The 19,667-nt window shown below is 49.1% G+C and overlaps 1 protein-coding gene across 4 annotated transcripts in view; it reads right to left on the reverse strand.

Annotated features, from left to right (window-relative positions):
- Positions 1-2,486: 2,486 nt before the first annotated feature.
- LOC122749397 (alkaline phosphatase, tissue-nonspecific isozyme-like) overlaps positions 2,487-19,667 on the reverse strand; it is a 102,528-nt gene continuing 85,347 nt past the window's right edge. For all 4 annotated transcript variants that reach the window (XM_043995759.1, XM_043995758.1, XM_043995762.1 and 1 more), the window contains exons 7-12: positions 14,757-14,900; positions 12,375-12,444; positions 7,762-7,896; positions 5,628-5,819; positions 4,464-4,583; positions 2,487-3,814 (exon numbers count right to left, since the gene is read on the reverse strand). In XM_043995759.1, coding sequence (XP_043851694.1) covers positions 3,543-3,814; positions 4,464-4,583; positions 5,628-5,819; positions 7,762-7,896; positions 12,375-12,444; positions 14,757-14,900 — 933 coding nt within the window. In that variant the 3' untranslated portion in view covers positions 2,487-3,542. The remainder of the gene's footprint in view (positions 3,815-4,463; positions 4,584-5,627; positions 5,820-7,761; positions 7,897-12,374; positions 12,445-14,756; positions 14,901-19,667) is intronic.

The following is a 19,667-nucleotide window of genomic DNA, read 5'->3' on the forward strand; positions in this document are numbered from 1 at the left end:
TCTCTGTGTCTCCCTCTGTCTCTGTCCCTCTCTCTCCTCTCCCTTACTGTCCCCTACCTTTCTATTGCTGCATCCTCCCCTCTCATCTCTTCTTCCCTACTTCCAGCTTCCCTGTTTTTTGGAGGCCCTCACTAGCATCACAAGCCTAATAATGCCTGCTCCCAGTGCCCATTTCTAGCCCCTTAAGGTTTACAAAACCATTTCCTCCAAACAAGTCTGTCATGTAGTAAGTTGAGTGTGGGCCTGCTCATTTCGCAGAGAAGGAAACCAAGTCTGTGAGCAGGGGCATGGTTTGGCCAAGGAAATGTAGCTGGGAATAGTCAGATCCCAGACTCAAGCCCAGGTCTCACTTCCCTTCTCTTTCTTGGCCTCTGTTTGTTCATCTATAAAATCAGGGGCTTTGACTAGATAACTTCCACAGTCCCTCCCAGCTCTGCCATTCTGTGTTCTAAAGGCCCTCCCAGCTCTGCCATTCTGGGTTCTAAGGCCTCTATCAGTTCTGGCATCCTGCATTCTAAGGGCCCTCCCAGCTCTGCCATTCCATGTTCTAAGACCCTTCCCAGCTCAGACATTCTATGTTCTAAGGGCCCTCCCAGCTCTGACATTCTGTGTTCTAAGGCCTCTATCAGTTCTGGCATCTTGCATTCTAAGGGCCCTCCCAGCTCTGACATTCTGTGTTCTAAAGGCCCTCCCAGCTCTGACTTTCTGTGTTCTAAAGGCCCTCCCAGCTCTGACATTCTGGGTTCTAAGGCCTCTCTCAGTTCTGGCATCTTGCATTCTAAGGGCCCTCCCAGCTCTGACATTCCATGTTCTAAGGCCCCTCCCAGCTATGACATTCTCTTTAAGGATCCTTCCAGCCCTGCAATGTTATTTTCTTTTCTTTTTGGTGAGGCAATGGGGGTTAAATGACTTGCCCAGGGTCACATAGTTAATAAGTATCAAGTATCTGAGGCCGGATTTGAACTCAGGTCCTCCTGAATCCAAGGTCAATGTTTTATCCACTGCACCACCTAGCTTCCCCACCCATCTTTTTTCTTTTCTTTTTTTTTCAGCCCTTCTATGTTCTAAGGGCTCTCCCAGCTCAGACATTCTGGGTTCTAAGGTCCTTCCAACCCATACTCTGTTCTAGGTTCTTAAGCACTACTACTGGAGCTAGGTTTGGCACTGCTGTTCCTCTCCAAGCTCTCCTAAATGTGCTATGGCCTGCGTATCACCTTCCTGGACAATAGAGGACATCTTCACTCCTCAGAAAGTACTGAGGTAGCCATGGCAACAATTCTTCCTTGTCTTCCCCTAGAGATTGTGAAATAGACTTGGCCCAGAAAGAGCAAAGTCCCATCTGGTCAGTGAAGGCAGCCAGCTGGGATGAGGGGCTCCCCAAGGCCTTGGTTTGCCACCCAGGGAGGGGGCTTGGGATGGCTGTGCTGAGCCCCAGGGCAGCCTCGTTCTTGCTTGAGCAGCAGGCACATTTGCCTTCCCTGCAATCTGTCCAAACTCCTCCAGGCCTGGCTCTGGTGCTCCCTTCTCTAGAAAGTCTCCCCTGACCCCTCCCGCCCACCTCCTCCAAGGTCTCAAATCTTTCGTTTTGGCTTCTCGGACACATTTGATCACATTGGAGGCAACTGGGTGGCCCAGGAGATAGAGCTCTGACCTGGACACTTATTACCTGTGTGCCTATGGGCAAAGCAGGCTTCTGTGAGCCTCAGGTTTCTCATCTGTAAAATGCAGGTAGAAGCGCCTATCTCACAGGATTGTGGTGAGGACAAAAATGGGACCATATCTGTATAGTACTTAAATGCTACTTATTGCTATTATTTTAACTCTGATAAGACAAATTCACATGTTCACAATAACCCTGTGAGAGATTGCAAGTATTGTCCCTATTTCACAGATGAGGAAAATGAGGTTCAAAAGTCAAGGCAGGCGGATACAGTGGAATATGTATATGGAACTTGGAGTCACAGGACCTGAATTGTGAGTACCTCTTTAGGTAGCCTCCAGGAGCCAGTGATACCTTCCCCTTCTGACTTTCAGCCTCCTCCTGAGCCCCTAGAATCCAAGAATCCTAGAAGTCGGGGTCTCAAAGGCCCAGGTTAGCTGTGGCTCCTCTTAAGCTCCCCTCCACCCCACCCCACCCCCAAAGCAGCTCTCCAGTGAGAGACCCAAGGCTTCTCCTAATTGTCATTTATAGTATGATTTTGGTGAAATAATTTCTCTCTGGTTTCTTCCCCAAAATGAGGCAGTTGGCTTAGGTGATTTCAGAGCACCCTTTCCAGTTCTAAGACTCACCAACCACGAGTTGCAGCCCACAGTCTCCCTTTCCTTAGCGGGGTGGGCTGACCTTTTGTCATGACAACTGACCCCTCCTCTCCTGAAAACCATAGCAGCCGACCTGGGAGAGGAGACTTTCTCATCTCTACCTCACTACCCACAAGGACTGGGCTCTACTCTCAGAACATTTTGGAAAAAATTTTTATTAACAGGATTTTGTGGGAGATTAAAAATGGCAAATACAGCAACAAGGAAGAAGAGAGATGTCTGTCTGTCTGTCTGTCCCCTTCCCTGTTCCTTCCCTCCCCAAGGCTTTGTCATCTGGCCCCCTCTCTCTTGATGTTCCCAACAGCTCTTCATTAGGCTGAGGGCTGGACCCATGAGAGGAACTAGAGTTGGGGTGGGGGGAGGGGGGGAGGGGTGGGGAGGAGAGGGAGGAAAGGGAGTCTGTAGGAAGAAAGATTCCGGCTCCTCCCTTGGAACCATGTATACCCCCTATACCCAGCCCAGGGGTCCAGCATGTCTTGATGCTGCCAGAGAATATAAGCTAGTCCCTCTGCAGGTACCACCTGCCCTCCTGGTGAGATCTAGTGTCCCATGGGCTAAAAATGGGGGGGGGGGAAGGACAAGGTGCCTCCCCAGGGCAAGGGTGAGGAATCTGTTACACACAATGTGGTCAGCACCCTCCAGGGCAAGAGAAGGACATTTGCTTTCCAAATAGGAGGCTCTGGGCACCTCCCCATGTCTGTACCATGCCCAGGGGACAATGGGGGTGAGGGGACCCATGTGTCAGAGTCCTGTTCACTTTTTCTCTGGGGTACTTCTTGGGAAAGAAACAGCAGGGGCCAGAGTGTCAGACACTGCCTCGTGCGTGACCTGTCTGACGGACGAGCAGGCCTGCATAGCTCCCTGCTCCCCCTCATAAGAAATCCTGTTGCTTTCAAGTTCATACCCCAGAGGGAGAGCAGCAGAGCCACAGACTTTGGCTTGGTGGGGTCCCCTAAGTTCCTTTTGGGTCTTGGATGTCAAAGCGGAATATGGCAGCCTCTAGCCATGGGCAGCAGTGGGTCTATGGCCTTTAGCTACCCCCACCTGTCCACTGTGCCCCACGCTGACACAGGACATTTGCCCTGAGGTACTCCAGATACAAGGTTGATGATGGGGGTTGAGGCTTCAGGCCCAGTGAGCATCAAGGGCAGAGTCAGAAAGGGAATCCGGGGCCCCAGCTATGGGTGGTGAGCCGGCTGTCCTGGGCCGGGATATGACTGGCCTTAGAATAAGAGACTGAGCAGGAGGAAAATGGTGAGGAGGCCTGGGAACAGTGCCGGTTGTGGGGCCGGCCCGGCCGATGAGTGAGATCGGCAATGGTCTTTGTTGGCCCCAATGCAGGATGCGTAGGCCATGACGTGGGGAATGTAGTTTTGCTCATGGACGCCGTGCAGGAGATGAGCCATGGGACCCTTGGCAAACACAGCCACGTCTTCACCCCCATGGGTTTCATGTCGCAGGGGCACCGCTGCCTGGGCCTGGTAGTTGTCATGAGCTGTGAGAAGACAAGATTGGATGGTGAGACATGTGCATTGGTATAACCTACAGGAAGCTCCAGGAGAGGCTCAAATTGGGAACTTCTCCCATCTTTTGGGGTCAGGGACAAGGCCTTCCCTTCATACCAAGAGCTGGAAAGAGATCTGTGCTCCAACCTATTGTGGAAATGTTTTGCATGACTGCACACATATAATTTATATTGAATTACTTCAGTTCTTAAGAGGGGTGGGGAAGGAGGGAGGAAGAGAATTTGGAACACAAAGTTTTAAAAATAGATGTTAGGGGCAGCTAGGTGGTGCAGTGGATAAAGCATAGGCCCTGGATTCAGGAGGACCCGAGTTCAAATCCGGCCTCAGACACTTGACACTCACTAGCTGAGTGACCCTGGGCAAGTCACTTAACTCTCATTGCCCCAACCAAAAAAAAAAGTTTAAAAAAATTTGTTCTTACATCTAATTTGGGAAAAATCAAATTCTAAATAAGAAAAATAATGTAAGATATCTGTGCTCATTAGACTATTTGGAAACCCCATCTCTCTGTTCTGAGCCCCTCCTCTCCTAACCCAGCTCACGTTGCATCCCACTGCTCAAAGCCTCTCATCTGAACCCCACCAAGAAAAAAATCCCTTCTTGGACCTCGGGTCTTACCATAGTCCACAGTGGAAACATTCTCCCTCTCGCCAGCCACGACCTTGTAGCCAGGCCCATTTCCATAGAGGATAGAGGTGAAAGGTTTCTTATCTGTGTCACTCACCATGGGGGCAAGCCCTGCAGAGGGGAGGATTCAGAGTTACCACCAGAGAGCCAGAATCCCCAGGCCCATTCCTCCCAGTGGTCCCCCTTTTGCCTTCTCAACCCTTTCTCTAGATCATCCCACCCCATCCCATCATCCTGGTGCTGCCATGCTGGTTCCTTCTAAATTCTTGCTCCACTTTCCAACATCTCCAGCTCCCTCCCCCAGCCTCCACCCATCTCACCCAAGACTTTTCTTCTCCTTGGCTTGTCCAGTCAAGTAATGCTCCTCCCTGGCCGCCCCCCTCCCCCAAATGTGTTTTCTCCCCCATTAGAATACAAGCTTCCTGAAGGCAGGATAGTCTTGTTTGCCTGTATTTGTATCCATGGTTATTAACAGGGTTCCTGGCTTAGTGTCTATCCTTAAACTCTCTCTATATGATGGGTATGCCTCCTGTCCCCTGGATCTCCTTTCTCAATAGATTCCAGAAGCATTCCAAGCTGGACGGGCTTTAGACATATGGTAGTGCAATCCCCTCATTTTAGAGGAGAAAACAGAAGTTCAGGGAAGGAAATGATCTGTCCACGATCACACACATGTAGGATGGAACAAAACTGGGGGTCACCCCTGGACCTGACCTTTCTGGAGCCTTGTCACTAGGGGCCATGGATTCTATCCAGCCTGTCCATCCAGATGCCTCTTTGCTGACTTGCAGGCTAGAGAAGATCAGGATGGCGAATTCTCAAGGGTGTGGGTCTTCCCTACATCGCCTGTCTTTGGGTTCTTAGCACAAAGCCTAGGATTGTGCATGGATATTGGAAGGTCTTATAGGGAAGAAGCAGCTTCAATATGAAGCCAGGGCTCCTGATCCCAAATTCACAGCTTTTCCCATATATTACTATGTTACCTTCGAATTAAAAGGGGGCAAGACTGGGTGACCCAGGCTGAGAGCAAGGTCAGGACCCTTTCCTTTTCTCCTGTAACCTGAGTGCCTGTGATCTCTCCCCTTCCAGACATCCCCATCCATGCCTTGGCTGCCCCAATGGCCCACAGGTACCCTCCAACCCATCCCAGCCTACCAAAGATGGAGTTCCCTCGGGGGGTGTAGCCACCAAAGGTGAATACGTGGGAGTGGTCTGCTGTAACCACAGTCAGGGTATCTTCCAGGGAGGTCAGGGCACCAGCACGCCCGATGGCCCGGTCCATCTCCACCGCTTCATGCAAAGCTTGTTTGGCCTTTCCCTCATGGTGGCCATGGTCAATCCGACCCCCTGGGGTATCCGAGGGAAAGAGACCGATAAGGACCAGCAGCCAATCCTGCTACTCTACAGAGCCCCCTGTCTGCCTTGAAGTGCCACCAGGTCTGGGGAGGAAGGAGGAACCCACCCCTTCTGTGAAGTTTTCCCTAGCTAGCCCTTCTCAGTCATGTTTCTGAAAACTCACAGCCCCTTGGAGTCCTCAGGACAATTGAACAGATGACCACATAGTGCTAGAAAGACTAGTGCTAGAAAGGCTTTCTAGCTCTGACATTGTCTGTTCTAAGGGCCCTCCCAGCTCTGACATCCTGTGTTCTAAAGACCTTCCTAGGTCTAATTTATTATTCCAAGACACTATTTGCCCAGGAAAAGGAAGCTATTCTCCCAAGATGAGCTGACATATCCACAAGAGGGATTGTCTTCAGATTTGTTTTTATTCCCAGCTCAGTTGAGGGCCCAGAGCAACCCTTCACACTGTTCTTTGCCTGTCCCTCAGGACCTCCCTTCGGCCTCCTCATGCTGCTACTCTCAGCTTCCAGGCTCCAGGAGGCCTGGCCAGCCCAAGGACTTGGTCCAACAGTGGTTGAGCTGAAAGGGCCTGGCTCCCTTTGTTGTGGTCTTCAACTCTGAGCAGGGCCATGTTGGCCCTACATTCCTGGCTCCCACTACAAAGAGGGCCACACTCCCTTGGGAGACCCCTTTGCTCCACTGTTGGTTCCACAGAGGCGGGAGGGTTCTGTGGCCAGAGCTGAAACCGCTGAGCTTAGCAGTAACCCTTTGGTTTGGGTAAAGAGCCAGCAACCCAAGTAGCCCGCCTTTCTGTGTGGTGGGCTGACAGAGCCCAGGCGCACAAGGGAGGTGACCAGTCATCCTTGTGTTAAGTACACCTTAAGAATTCCAAATAACACAACCCAGCCTCCCCTACTATGCCCATTGGACATAGTCTGTTGGGTGGTATTATTATCTAATCTGTCCCTTCTAACCCTCCAGCAGTCATTCAATCCAAGCTACATCCTTAGACCTTGGTAACCATATGCTAGGCTCAAGGGAGAGGAGAGCTTGGGTTGGGGGCTTTCCAAATCTAATCCTTTGGAGGAAAGTGGATGACTTCCAAACAATATGGAGACTCTTGATCCTATGGGAGCCCCATGGGGCCACCCCTAGGGGTTTTTAAGTTTGAGTCTATGAGAAATAATCACTAATAATCAATATCTTGAGGGACCCAGAGATCTTCCCTTCTTTCTTACTCCTTTCTCTTCCCTTCTCCCCACCCCCCCAAAAGTCCAGTTTTCCTTGAGAGGTTCCATCAAATCTTGGTCAAGCTCACAAGGAATCTTGGGTGGAGACAGATCCATTTATCTAGATAGCCAAAGTCTTCTCTCACCAGGCACTGAGTGCCCCACCCCCACCCCCACCATTGAAGAGGACATTCTTTTAATTGTTAGTCCAAGGCTGGAGACAATCTCTCTGTTCAGGGGTCAGTTCTTGGCCCCAGTGACCACTTACTGTTTCAAGGATATATAATCTATGGGGCCCAACACCATGGGGTCTTTGGTATGAGAGAGATGGCCATAGACCTCTTGTTAATAACCTTCTGGCCTTAATAAAATGATTAAATTACCCAGAGACTTTGTTTCTCATATTTTTAATCATCACTAGTCAGAGCTGGGAGGACCCTTAGAACACAGGATGAAAAAAACTGGACCACTGTTCCCTCAGGACACACCTTGATTCTTCTGCCTCTCTACTTTGTTTGCTATTTCAGGAATTGCCCCCCTTGCTTCACCTGTTGAATTTCTACCTGTTTTAAGATCTGCCTTAATTAAATTCCAGCCCCTCCTGATAACTTTCCCTGGTCTTCCCAGCCCATTTGCAGTTCTTTGAAAATGTCAAACTTGGTAGGGGCCTAAGACCGATCATATAATTTTTATTTAAGCTCAAGGATAGAAGGGCCTACCTTCTACCAGCAGGAAAAAGCCTTTAGGGTTCCTACTCAGGATCTTGATGGCCACCTCCACCATCTCGGTCAGTGATGGGTCTGTCTGGTTGTTTCTGTTGAGTTCATAGGTCATATCCATTGGCTCAAAAAGTCCTAAATAGGGTGACATGATGGTTAGTTCTGGGATAATAAGGAAAGGGAGGGAGGAAACAGGTGGAAAGGGTTTGGGAATCACTGATACCACAAGATTCCTTTCCCCTTTCAGAAGTCCCAGGTTCATGTAACTCTCAGAATGCAGTAACATATTGCAGACACAATAAATGCCTGGTGAGTGAGTGAATGACGCCATGTGACACAGTCTCTGTATATTGTATATTGTATATTGTCTTCTTTCCAATCAAGGCCCATCCTACTAATTCAGGCCCTCATCACTTCTCACATGATCCACCTCCAGCCTCACCCTTTTCCAAATGCATTCTCCATCCATTGGCCAAATTCATATTTCTAAGGCAGAGCCCTGACTCAGTTGCTCAGTTGCTCCTCATCACCTTTGGGCCTGGCATTCAGGGCCCTTTACTGTCTCACTCCAATCTAACCTTTCTACCTTGGTTTCTCAAACTTTGTGATGGAGTCTCATCCTGACCTTTCCTCCTACCATACATTTGTGGGGGTCATTCCTCCCACCTGATACACAGGCAGCTGGGTGGTACAGTGGATAGAGTTGGGCCTAAAGTCAGGAAGACTCATCTTCCTGAATTCAAATCCAGACTCAGACACTAGCTGTGTGACCCTGGGCAAGACCCTGATGGCCTCAGTTTCCTCATCTGTAAAATGAGGAGGAAATGGCAAACCACTGCAGTATCTTTGCCAAGAAAACCCCAAATGCCGATTTAGAAATGGACCAGCTCCTCCTGTGTGGCTGAACAATACCCTCCCCTAGCTCCAAGCTGAATGTAAGCAAGCTAATTGATAGCAGGGGATGTGTTGTATTTTCTTTTTCTTTCTTTTTTTTTTTTAGTGAGGCAATTGGGGTTAAGTGACTTGCCCAGGGTCACACAGCTAGTAAATGTTAAGTGTCTGAGGCCGGATTTGAACTCAGGTACTCCTGACTCCAGGACTGGTGCTCTATCCACTGCACCACCTAGGTGCCCCATATTTTCTAAACTTGCCTAAAAATGATGGGCCAGTCTTGGGTGTAGAACGTGTGTATGCCTAGGGTACGAAACACAGTATAGACCACAGCCTAGGTGCAGTTGAGTACAGCACAATGGTTAATGGCAATCTAATCCAACAAGCGTTTATTAAACACCTACTGTTTACCTGTTGGGGGTGGGGGGGAAGGACAAAAAATAAGGTCCTTGATTGAGGACTGCATTTACATGGTAGAATTGAGCAGTAATGACTAGAGGCACACTGTATACATACAGCACAGTCTGTGTGGCAGAGGACTCTGTCTTTGTTCTCTTCATGGGCTGTTGCCACACCAGAGTTTCTAATCTCAATCTCACTGAGGGCACACCCTGCACCAGGCAGGGCAGCCCATGTTCCCTGGGACTGCATTATTAGATTCGGCAAATCTCAGAGTTGGAAGGGGCGTCAGACACTATCTAGTCCTCTTTCTCTCAGTCGATGATTCCAACTCTGCTGCCCAGCTCCTGACAAAGGGAACGCCTCTATGAAGAGTAAAACCCACAGGCAATGGGGGAATTAGTTTTGCTTGACTACACGTATTTGTTGCAATGGTTTTCGTCGCAAGGGAGGGAGAAGATAAATGCTTATTAATTTAAAAATAGAATGAAATACAAAAAGAAAATGGTTTTTTAGCCTCTGTTTGAATCCCTCTAATAAAGGGGAACTCACTACCCCATTGAGGGCAAGCAATTTCCAAAGCCTTCATTGTTAGAAAGGCTTTTTTTTTTTTTCTTTCCTGACATAGTACCGGCATCTACCTCTTGGTTGGTTCCCCGGCCTTGCTCCAACTTCTCCCTCTGTGGGGCAGCTGTACAGGCTTAATCTCTCTTCAACTCCTATCATGTGTAGAGATCCTGCTGAGACTAGCTCAGGGCTCTGGAATGAAGGCACTGGGGACGCAGTGGGAGAAAAATAACCAGCCCTCTGTCCCCTGGTGCTGACAGTAGACGAGCCCAGATTATGGTGAGAACCTGACCCTGCTATCAGACACACAATTCAAAGCATTTCGGTCAATAGTCCAATCTCCCATCTTACAAAGGAAGAAACTAAGACCCAGAAATTAAATGATTAACCCAGGGTCCCACAGGGCTGGCAACAGAATTCTTGGACTCCGCTGTCCCCTGCCCCTTCCCCACAATGGGGATAGTTCACGTTTCGTGGCCTAGCTGCAGTGTAATGGACTGGCTGCCTTATGGGGGCGGAGGCGGGGCTAAGTCACTGGTGACCCTGGGAATTTGATCTCTGAAGAGGGAAAACTTTAAACAAGTCATTTTACATTACCCACCTCAGCTACCTCATCTATAAAATGGGGATTAAGAGATCTCACAGGGTTATTTTGAGGAAAGCACTTTTCAAAGTATAAAGAGCACCCTCATCATCGTCGTCATTCTTCCATAGCCAAGGGAAGGTTTATTAGAAACCTTGCTGGGACTTGCTCGACTCCCAGGAGGTGTGATTCACAGGGAACTGTGCTCCTGGGACTGGGGAAGATGGATTTGAGAACTGCAAGGGGATTGAAGAGAGAGGCCACACCCCTCCTTTTACAAGAAGAGACTGAGGCCCAGGGAGACCGCACAAGGTCAGGAAGCAAGGAAGTGGGGAGCACAATCAGAATTAGAACTTGGATCTAATTGAGTTGAAATCTAATCAGTGTTCTGTCTCTGCCGCCCAGTGGGATGCACCCTGAGCCTCCCATACTCCCTTGACTCTGCCTCTGCTCCACCTCCTAGAGAATGTTCTCTCACCCTTCCCCTCCCTGTATTTGTTTTTTGTTTGTTTGTTTTTTTGGTGAGGCAATTGGGGTTAAGTGACTTGCCCAGGGTCACACAGCTAGTAAGTGTTAAGTGTCTGAGGCTGGATTTGAACTCAGGTACTCCTGACTCCAGGGCCAGTGCTCTATCCACTGCACCATCTAGCTGCCCCCACCCCTCCCTGTATTTGAATCTTCAACCAGCAGCTGGGTGGCACAGTGGATAGGGCACTAGCCCTGAAGTTGGGAGGACCTGAGTGTGACTCAGGGCAATTGCCCCCAATTGTCTCAAATATACAGGGCCATCTCCAGTTGTCCTGATGTATATCTTGCCAAACTGAGAAGGCTCTGGAGGAGAGAGTAAGACCTCGCACAGCCCTCCCCTTCACTTAAATTCAAATTAGTGCAAGTGATGACTTCATCTCCCAATGTCAAGGTCCTCTAAGAGAACAAAGGACATTTTAAATCTTCAAAGCTTGGTTCAAGTTCCCTGATAGGTGGGCTTCCTCTGAAACCCCATGGGAGGCAAGAAGCAGAGTTCCTATAGTGGCCAGTAGTGTTATCCAGTGTCTAGGCCTTGTAAAGCAGAAGGGTCCAGGTCTGATCCCACTCTGTGCCCTCTTAGGCCCTGGCCCAGGACTCAAGAAAACTGTCAATGGCTATCCCAGATTGTTCTCAGGGGAGGCAGCTCTGTATCCTTAGCTCTCCCCTGGTACTCTCTGCCTTTCACTATGTGACCTCAGAAAAATCACTTCCCTTTCCTACCCTTCAGTATCCTCAGTAAATCAGAGTCATAACATGTCAAAGTACATAGGGAACTAAGAGGCAATCTAGTTCAACCCAACCTTGACCTAGAATTTCCTCTCCAATATTCCCAAATGAGTGTGGCCCTTTCAGGGTTAATCTAAGATACCTTCTACCTGTCCCATATGTTCTAAGGCTCCTCCCCATTTCCATTTCTAAGGTTCATTCCAGTTCTGACATTCTAGGTTGTATGCCCCTCCCCACCCCACAAGTTGGAGCATTCTTTGTTCTCAGATTGTTTTCAGCAGGACAGAGATGACATTTAAGATCTGGAGGATAATTGTATCACTTGGTCTGAAAGCTGTGAGAGGGAAGAAGAGGTCAGACCTAGTCTCCCCTCTGTGCTTTTATCAGAGAGCTGGGATTAGAGATTAGAGAGGAATGAGATGCAGTCATATAAAGCAACAAAGCTGGAGTCAGGAGTCAGGGGCCTAAGGCTACTCTACCTACTCTGGGCGGTATAGCAGATAGAGTGAGTACCAGTGAGGACCTGAGTTCAAATCAGGCCTCAGACACTTATTAGCTGTGTGACCCTGGACAAGTAACTTCACCCTGTTTGCCTCAGTTTTCTTATCTGTCAAAGGAGCTGGAGAAGGAAATGGCAAATCACTCTGGTATCTTTGCCAAGAAAACACCCGAAAAGAGTCAAGACAGGACTGAAATGACTGAACAACAAACTGAAAAAAGACTAAGAAGATATCTCAGACCTCAGTAATAGGCTGGGCTCTCTCTGCTCACAAATACTAGACCTTACTCCCAGGCCTAATCATGTTTACCAGAAAAATCTCATTGTTCAGCCTCTCCAATCTGGAAGGGCATGGATAGAGCCTGAGGGCAGGGGGCACTGAGGAGATGCTTCCAATGTCTCCTGTAGTCCCCTACTCACCTAGGAGGAAGTCCACACGGTTCAAGTCCAGTTCTAGCAGCTGCATGCGGTTCCAGACATAGTGGGCATTCTAGGAGGAAAAACAGGAATGGTCATAGGCAGGCCTACAGAACTTGTTCCTGAAGCCAAGCCTAGAGCATCTGATTGGAACTTAACCAGCCTTGTCTGAAGGGGCAGTGACCATAGTCTCAATTGTTAAGGGCTGCCTCCTTTGATTTTCAAGAAAAGAAAGTCAGGGCAGCTAGGTGGCACAGTGGATAGAGCACCGGCCCTGGAATCAGGAGTACCTGAGTTCAAATCCAGCCTCAGACACTTAACACTAACTAGCTGTGTGATCCTGGGCAAGTCACTTAATCCCAATTGCCTCACTAAAAAAAAAAGAAAAGAAAAGAAAGTCTACTTTTAAGTGAAGCTTTGCGAAAGGAGCATATTTCTTCAGATTCTGTCTCCTGGTTCTTTATGTTTTGTAGTTCATGAAATGCTGAGCTAGCTGACTAGCCTTAGAACACAAGATGTCAGAGCTGGGAGGGAACATAGAACCCAGGATGTTAGAGCTGTGAGGACTCTAGGAACATAGAATTCAAAGCTGGGAGGATCCTTAGAACACAGAATGATAGATATAGAAATCTGGACCTGGGAGGAGCCTTAGACGCTCTCTCTATTTCTATCCCCTCCCTAATTTTACAAATAAGAGAAATGAGGCCCAGAGTCCCATAGCTAGTAATGCTTTAGCCAGGACTAGACAAACCTGATTCCTTGGTTCCCAATTCAGGTAGTTCTTTTGCATACCATTTAGAAAACATGGGCACTACTAATGGGACTAGGGGAAGAAGGAAGTAGGGGATACATGCTCATTTTAAGTGACAAACACATCATATGCAAACCCCATGCAAATAGGTGCTTAATCATTTTCCCCCTCGTGTCCCAGTCTCAGTCATCATCCAGTCTCTTCCGTGCCCTAGGAAGCTCTTTACCCTATATGAGAATTATTTCCAGGCACGTAAAGCCTTCCTGACTCCAAATGGCTGAGTCCCCATCATTGGCCTTCTCTCCCCCCTCCCCCCCCACCCAGAATAGGGGGGAAGGAGAAGGGGAGGGTCACACCAGGAACAATTAGGAATATAATCCCAGAAGGACCATTCAGCCACATCAAAGCTGACCCCACCACAGCTGCTTACCACTGTCTTCAGCAGCTTTGACCACAGTCATTCTCTGACCCTGTCTCTTGCCCTGCCTCTATCTTTTTGGCTCCCCTCATGCCCACCCAGATGCCTGGAGAGCATCAGATTTAAAGGGCCAGCTAACTTCTCATGGCTCTTGTGGTGGGACTCTTGGGTGGCCACCTAAAGTGGTCTTGCTGGGAGGCTTTGGTGGGAAAGTTTCATAGGATATAATAGTGCATTGAACCTGGAAGGGACTTGGGAATCTCTTCAGAGTTTAGAGACATCCTAGGGATCACAAGCTCAAGAGTTAAGGGACCTTAAAGGTCATCTAGTCTCACCCTATCATTTTAGGGATCTGGAAAAGGGGAGTCCCTTATTCCACTTTTCCCTTCAGAGCCCAAGGTCTGCCACCCACTAAGTCAAACCTCAGCATAGAGCCCTTTCCCCAGGAGTGGAATATGGGGCCATGGAAAAGCAACATGGTAGAGCAGAAGGGGATATGGGTTGGAGGAGCAGAGCTGGTTTGGAATCTCAGCTCCCCCACTAAGCAGCTGTGTGACCTTGGGCTGCCCCAATCTGGGCCAAACCACCCTCCGGAAAATGAAGGGCTTTGACTAGATACTTAGGGTACCTTTCTTGCTCATCCCATGTTCTAAATACACATCTAGCTGACACATTTTCAAGGTCTTCCTAGCCTAGCCTGATGGTGTATTCCAAGGCTCCTAGGGATGACATTCTGTGTTCTAATGTCCCCATATTCCCGATATCCATCTTTCCCTGCTTTGGATACTGGTATGGTGCTGGGGCAGAGCACCACCTCCAGTGACTAGTCACATCTACAAGGAATCTTGTCAAAAGATCTGGGGCTAGAGGCAGCTAGGTGGTGCAACTGCCCTGGATTCAGGAGGACCTGAGTTCAAATCTGGCTTGACACTTGACCCTGGGCAAATCACTTAACCCTCATTGCCTGGAAAAAAATGGGGCTTTAGGAATTCTCAAGCCTGGGCCCCCCAGCCTTTGTTCTTTTAATCCAGACTGCCCTCTCACCACGCTACTTTCCATCTTTCTGGGAACCTTTCTCTCTGGGGAAGAATGTGGCTTTAACAGTTGACTTTCCTTTAAGTTCTGGCTTGCAGTGACTCAGCCCTCATTACCTGATCCTTCTCTCTGGTCTCTGGAACAGAATCCAGCCTTAGGAATAAAGGCATTCTTCACCCACCTTGTTTGGAGGCTTCTTGTCCTTCCAGACATTGACGAGGACCTGGCCATCCAGCCTTGTCCCTCTCGCCTTCTCATCATTCCCGTACTCCACATCTGTTGCATTCTTAGGAAACATGTATTTCCGGCCTCCACCCATGATTACCTAAACACAGAAAGAGCTGTCAGGCCCCTAGGTTGGGGTGGGGACTGCTCATGGCACATAGGAGTTTAATAAATGTTTGCTGGCCAATAACAGCTCCAAGGGGGCTAGTGGAATGATTACTAGATTCGGTTTGGGTTCTGGATCGATAGAAGTCTGTCACCTAGAATTCCCTGCACCAATGAAATCACTGACCTGGTAGAAAAAAATGAACACAGCCACAAATCTATAAGAAGAAGAACCATTCCCCAATGGATAATAGTTCTCAAAAGAAGAACTGCAAACTAATTATCATTGAGAGGAATGCAAATTAAAACAACTCAGCAAACTGACCTCTATGACGGAAAGAGGAAAAAGTCAGTGCTGGAAGGGCTAGGGTAAGATAGGCACATTGATGTACTGTTGGCTAAGTTGTGAATTTCCAAAAGCAATTTGGATCTGCTATCAGAAAGTGACCCAGAGGACCCACTATTGGGCATTTACCCCAAGGAGGTCAGAGATTGAAAGAAAAGTCCCTTCATGATTGGAGAGTCTGGGTTTGGTTCTGGGTTTTGCCACTCAGATGGCTGCATGACCTTTCCTGAGTCTCCTCCCTGGGACTTTAAGGTCTCCGTTTGGAGGAGAACAAGCATGCCTCCATCTGCCCTGGATGGGAGTGTTAATTAGATCCTGCATCTATGGCAGGACTGTGGTCTGGCTTAGCTGGAAGACAGGCAGGAGGTAAATAGAAGTTATATGTGTCTTGTCCTGCTCCCCACAATACACACATACACACACTGTCCCTCAACACAACCCCGCCCCCCAATCCAGGCAGGGTAAGATGGCATTTAAAGGACGTGAGGCCAAGGGGATACAGGGGTTGCCCCAAACCTCCAAATTCCCAGCTAGAAAACCCCAGCTCTGGGCTGGCTTTCCCCTCTCCCTCTGCCTTGGGAGTCCTGAACCAGGGAGGTCTGAATGGGCAGTCTGGCTTCTGACCAGAGCCATCCCCACCACAGCCCTGGGCAAACAGCAGGCACCCCCATCAAGAGGCGTGGAGGGGAGGGAGGGCGAGCTGAGGACATGCTGTCTGTTTATCAAAGCTACCCTAATTTTATCCCACCGCCGCCAGCCATCTACGGGGATGACAGACGAAGGTGCGGGAGTGTTTGTTTTCCTTGGGAGTTAGTGTTTGAAGTTCGGGCTATTTTTAACCTGGGGAGAAGAGCAAAACAGTGACCACGGGCGGTGTGGAGCTTGCTGGTGTCCTCCTGTCACCGGCCCGGCCCCAGGGCCCAGGGCATAGGGCCCAGGACGCTGCCCCCAAGTGACACCGCCTGCATGGAGCCAAGGAGAAGACAGATGGCTAGGCTTGGCTATCTTTTTGTTCCCCTCCTGCTCTGACCCTCCCGTTTGGGCTTAAAGACCAAGGGCTAAGGTCTAGCGCCTACAGTGAAGGGACCTTGGACGTCATCTGGTCTAACTCTCAGTTCCAGAGGAAGGAAGTAACCTAGTCACAGTGGCACGGATAGTGAGGGGCAGAACTGAGATTTGAACCCCCTCCACCACGTCCTAGGACGAAGCCAGAAGAACCAACCTTAAAAATGGCAGGCATAATGGAGACCCTGAAGGGTTCTGGATACAAATGTAACATTCTCTATTAGTTACTAATGAATCACGTGACCATCCTCATTAGATTGTAAGTTTCCTGAGGGCAGGGACCATCTCTCCAGCACCTAGCATAGTGCCTGTCACACGATAGGTACTTAATATTGACTAAATATATTCAATTCAATATGCTGAACTTCAATTTCCTCATCTATAAAATGAGAAGGAAACTATTACTTCTTGTTCAGTCGTGTCTGACTCTTTGTAACCCCATTGGGAGTTTTCTTGGCAGAGATACTGGAGTGGTTTGCCATTTCCTTCTCCAGCTCATTTTACAGGTGAGGAAACTGAGGCAAACAGGGTGAAGTGACTTGCCCAGCATCACACAGCTACAAAGTGTCTGAGGCTGGATTTGAACTCAGGCCTTCCTGACTCCAGGTCAGATGCTCTATCCTTCACTTTTCATGTTTCTGAAGCCCTTTAAGCTCATTCCTCACAATAGTCCTTCCCTTTCCATCTTACAGATAAGGAAAGGGAGTCTGATGCCCAGCCCCTACTCTCTGCAAGGCAGTGGGGGGGCGGGAAGAGACATAGGATTCTAGCTAGGGAGCCCAGGACAAAGAAACAGGCCCAGAGTGGATTCCTAGTGGACACCTGGCCAGAAACCATTCCAGGCTCCCAGCCCAGGCCTCAGGAACCAGAGGATTGGCAAGGAGAGAGAGGGGATGTGTCCCCAGATCCTGGCTCTTCTAATCCCCATAGAGCAGGAAGACTCTGCGATCTTTACGGGCACAGGACCAGCCCTAGAAAAATGAACCCCCCAATCTGCTCCCACCACACCATCATTCCTTCCCCAGGCAGAGACTTCACACAGGCTCATTAAACTCCCAAATCACAGAGTTGGTGTTTGGCTTTCGGGCTTGGTGTCTTAAGCAAAAGATATTTATTTACAGGGCGGACACCGGGATTTCTGTTTCATCCACAGCCTGGGGACTTAGGGAAATTGGGGGAGGTGGGGAAGGGGTAAGAGAAAGAAGGAAAAAAGAGGGGAGAGTGGAAGGGAAGAGGAGAGAGGGAGGAGAGGGGAAAGAGAAGAGAATTCCAGGGTCCTCTGGGAAGGAGAGAAGAACTAAAAGGGGAAGAGAGAGGTAGATGGGAATGGGAAGAAAATCACAGGATTTAAGAAGGGGCACTTAGAAATCATCCAAACCAGAGAGTAAAAACCAAAGAAGAAAGACAAGCATTTATTAAGTGCCTACTGTGTGCTATTTACTGTGCTTTATAAATATTTCGTTTTATCCTCACAAACCTGGAGGGTAGGAGCCATAAGCATCCCCATTTTTACACTTAAGGAAACTGAAGCAGACAGAGGTTAAAGGACTTGCTTAGGGCTCTCACAAGGACAGATTTGAACTCAGGTCTTCCTGACTGCAGGCCCAGTATTGTGCACTATGGTGCCCCACCCCCCAACTACCTCAGGTCTACTTAAGGCCAGAGAAGATGCTAAGTAGCTCCTCTTGACCCCATATCCACCGATCTTTCCTTCCAACCACACTGACTCCATCAAGAAAGGGGATCCAGGACCCTTGAAGGCTAGATCACAGGCACAAGAGATCACAGGTACCCCAGTCTAACCGGGGTGACAGATGACATGATTCGCCCAGGGTCACCCCAGTAAAAGTAGCAAAGGTGGCATGTAAAGCCAGGTCCCCTGACTGCAGCATACTCTTCATTCCACCCCATGGCTTCTATTTTCTGCAGGACCCAAAGCCTCAATGTCATGAGTCCAAGAGGGCTGGTTATGTCATCAGCACACCCAGACAGAGCCAGGTCCCAGCCTGCTGGGGCTGGAAACCCAGGTTGGCTGAACCCCCCTGCCTCACCCTAGATCTGCTGAGACCAGAAAGGCTCCAAGATTACTGTTTACCCCTGGCCCAGCCCCAGGGCAAATCCCCTCAGTTGTCTCCTTCCCTTTAACCTCAAATCCCTTAATAGCCCAGGTGGCCCTCAGATCTGCCTGGGGAGCCTGCCCAGCTCTTCCCCAGGCAGGCCCTGGGGGGCCCTGCTCTCCCCTTCTGAGGCCCCCAGGAAGGCAGGCTGCTGCTCACACCCCTGGCCCTGACTGAGGAGGTCCTAGGGCTTGCTCTGCCCAGGAGGTTTTCCCCTAAACTAACCATGACACTCCTCAAAGTGGGGGGATGCTTTCTCCTTTCCCTCCCCTATTACCCATGTCTCCTTTCCTCAGTACCACCTGTGTCCACCTTGGCTCACCTGCTCCTTCCCCGCTTTTGGGGGTCACCTAGTGAGGATCAGGTGGAAAGAGAAGATTATTCACCTCAAGAATATGTTAAGTTGGTTCTTGCTTTCCACCTACCCCTACTCCTTGCTGAGGAGATGTTCTAGAGAAGCCTCTAAGACAAACGCTGGGCAGTGGAAGTCAGGAGGCCACTAGGGTTCCAAGCTCGCTATATTACTAAACTGGCTGTGACTTCTCTGGTCCCTGGTTTGAAAGAAAGGTTAAAGTTCAGTGAACTTTGAGATCAGAGACAGCTCTGACATTCTGTGTTCTAGATCCTTCCCATCTCAATACATTCTACATTCTAACAAAAAGTGTTCTGTAGTCCCTTCCAAATGTAACATTTATTCTATGCTCTAACTCCCAGCCTGACATTCTAATCTTGTTTTTTTTTTGTGTGTGTGTGTGTGTGTGTGTGTGTGTGTGTGGTGTTTTTTTTTGGGGGGGGGGGCAATTGGGGTTAAGTGACTCGCACAGGGTCACACAGCCAGTTAAGTGTTAAGTGTCTGAGGCCGGATTTGAATTCAGGTCCTCCTGAATCCAGGGCTGGTGCTCTATCCACCGCACCACCAAGCTGACATTCTATTCTGAGGTAGCTTCCAGTTCTGACATTCTTTTCTCTATGTCTATACTCCAGTCTCTGACACTGTGTCCTAGAATTCTGTGTTCTAAGCTGCCTCAAAAAGCTGACATTGGGGGCAGCTAGATGGCGCAGTGGATAAAGCACTGGCCCTGGATTCAGGAGTACCTGAGTTCAAATCCGGTCTCGGACACTTAACACTTACTAGCTGTGTGACCCTGGGCAAGTCACTTAACCCCAATTGCCTCACCAAAAAAAAAATTAAAAAAAAAAAAGCTGACATCGTATGACCCAAGGGTGTTTCTTG

Source organism: Dromiciops gliroides, chromosome 3 (genome assembly GCF_019393635.1).
Source record: "Dromiciops gliroides isolate mDroGli1 chromosome 3, mDroGli1.pri, whole genome shotgun sequence".
NCBI lineage: Eukaryota > Metazoa > Chordata > Mammalia > Microbiotheria > Microbiotheriidae > Dromiciops > Dromiciops gliroides.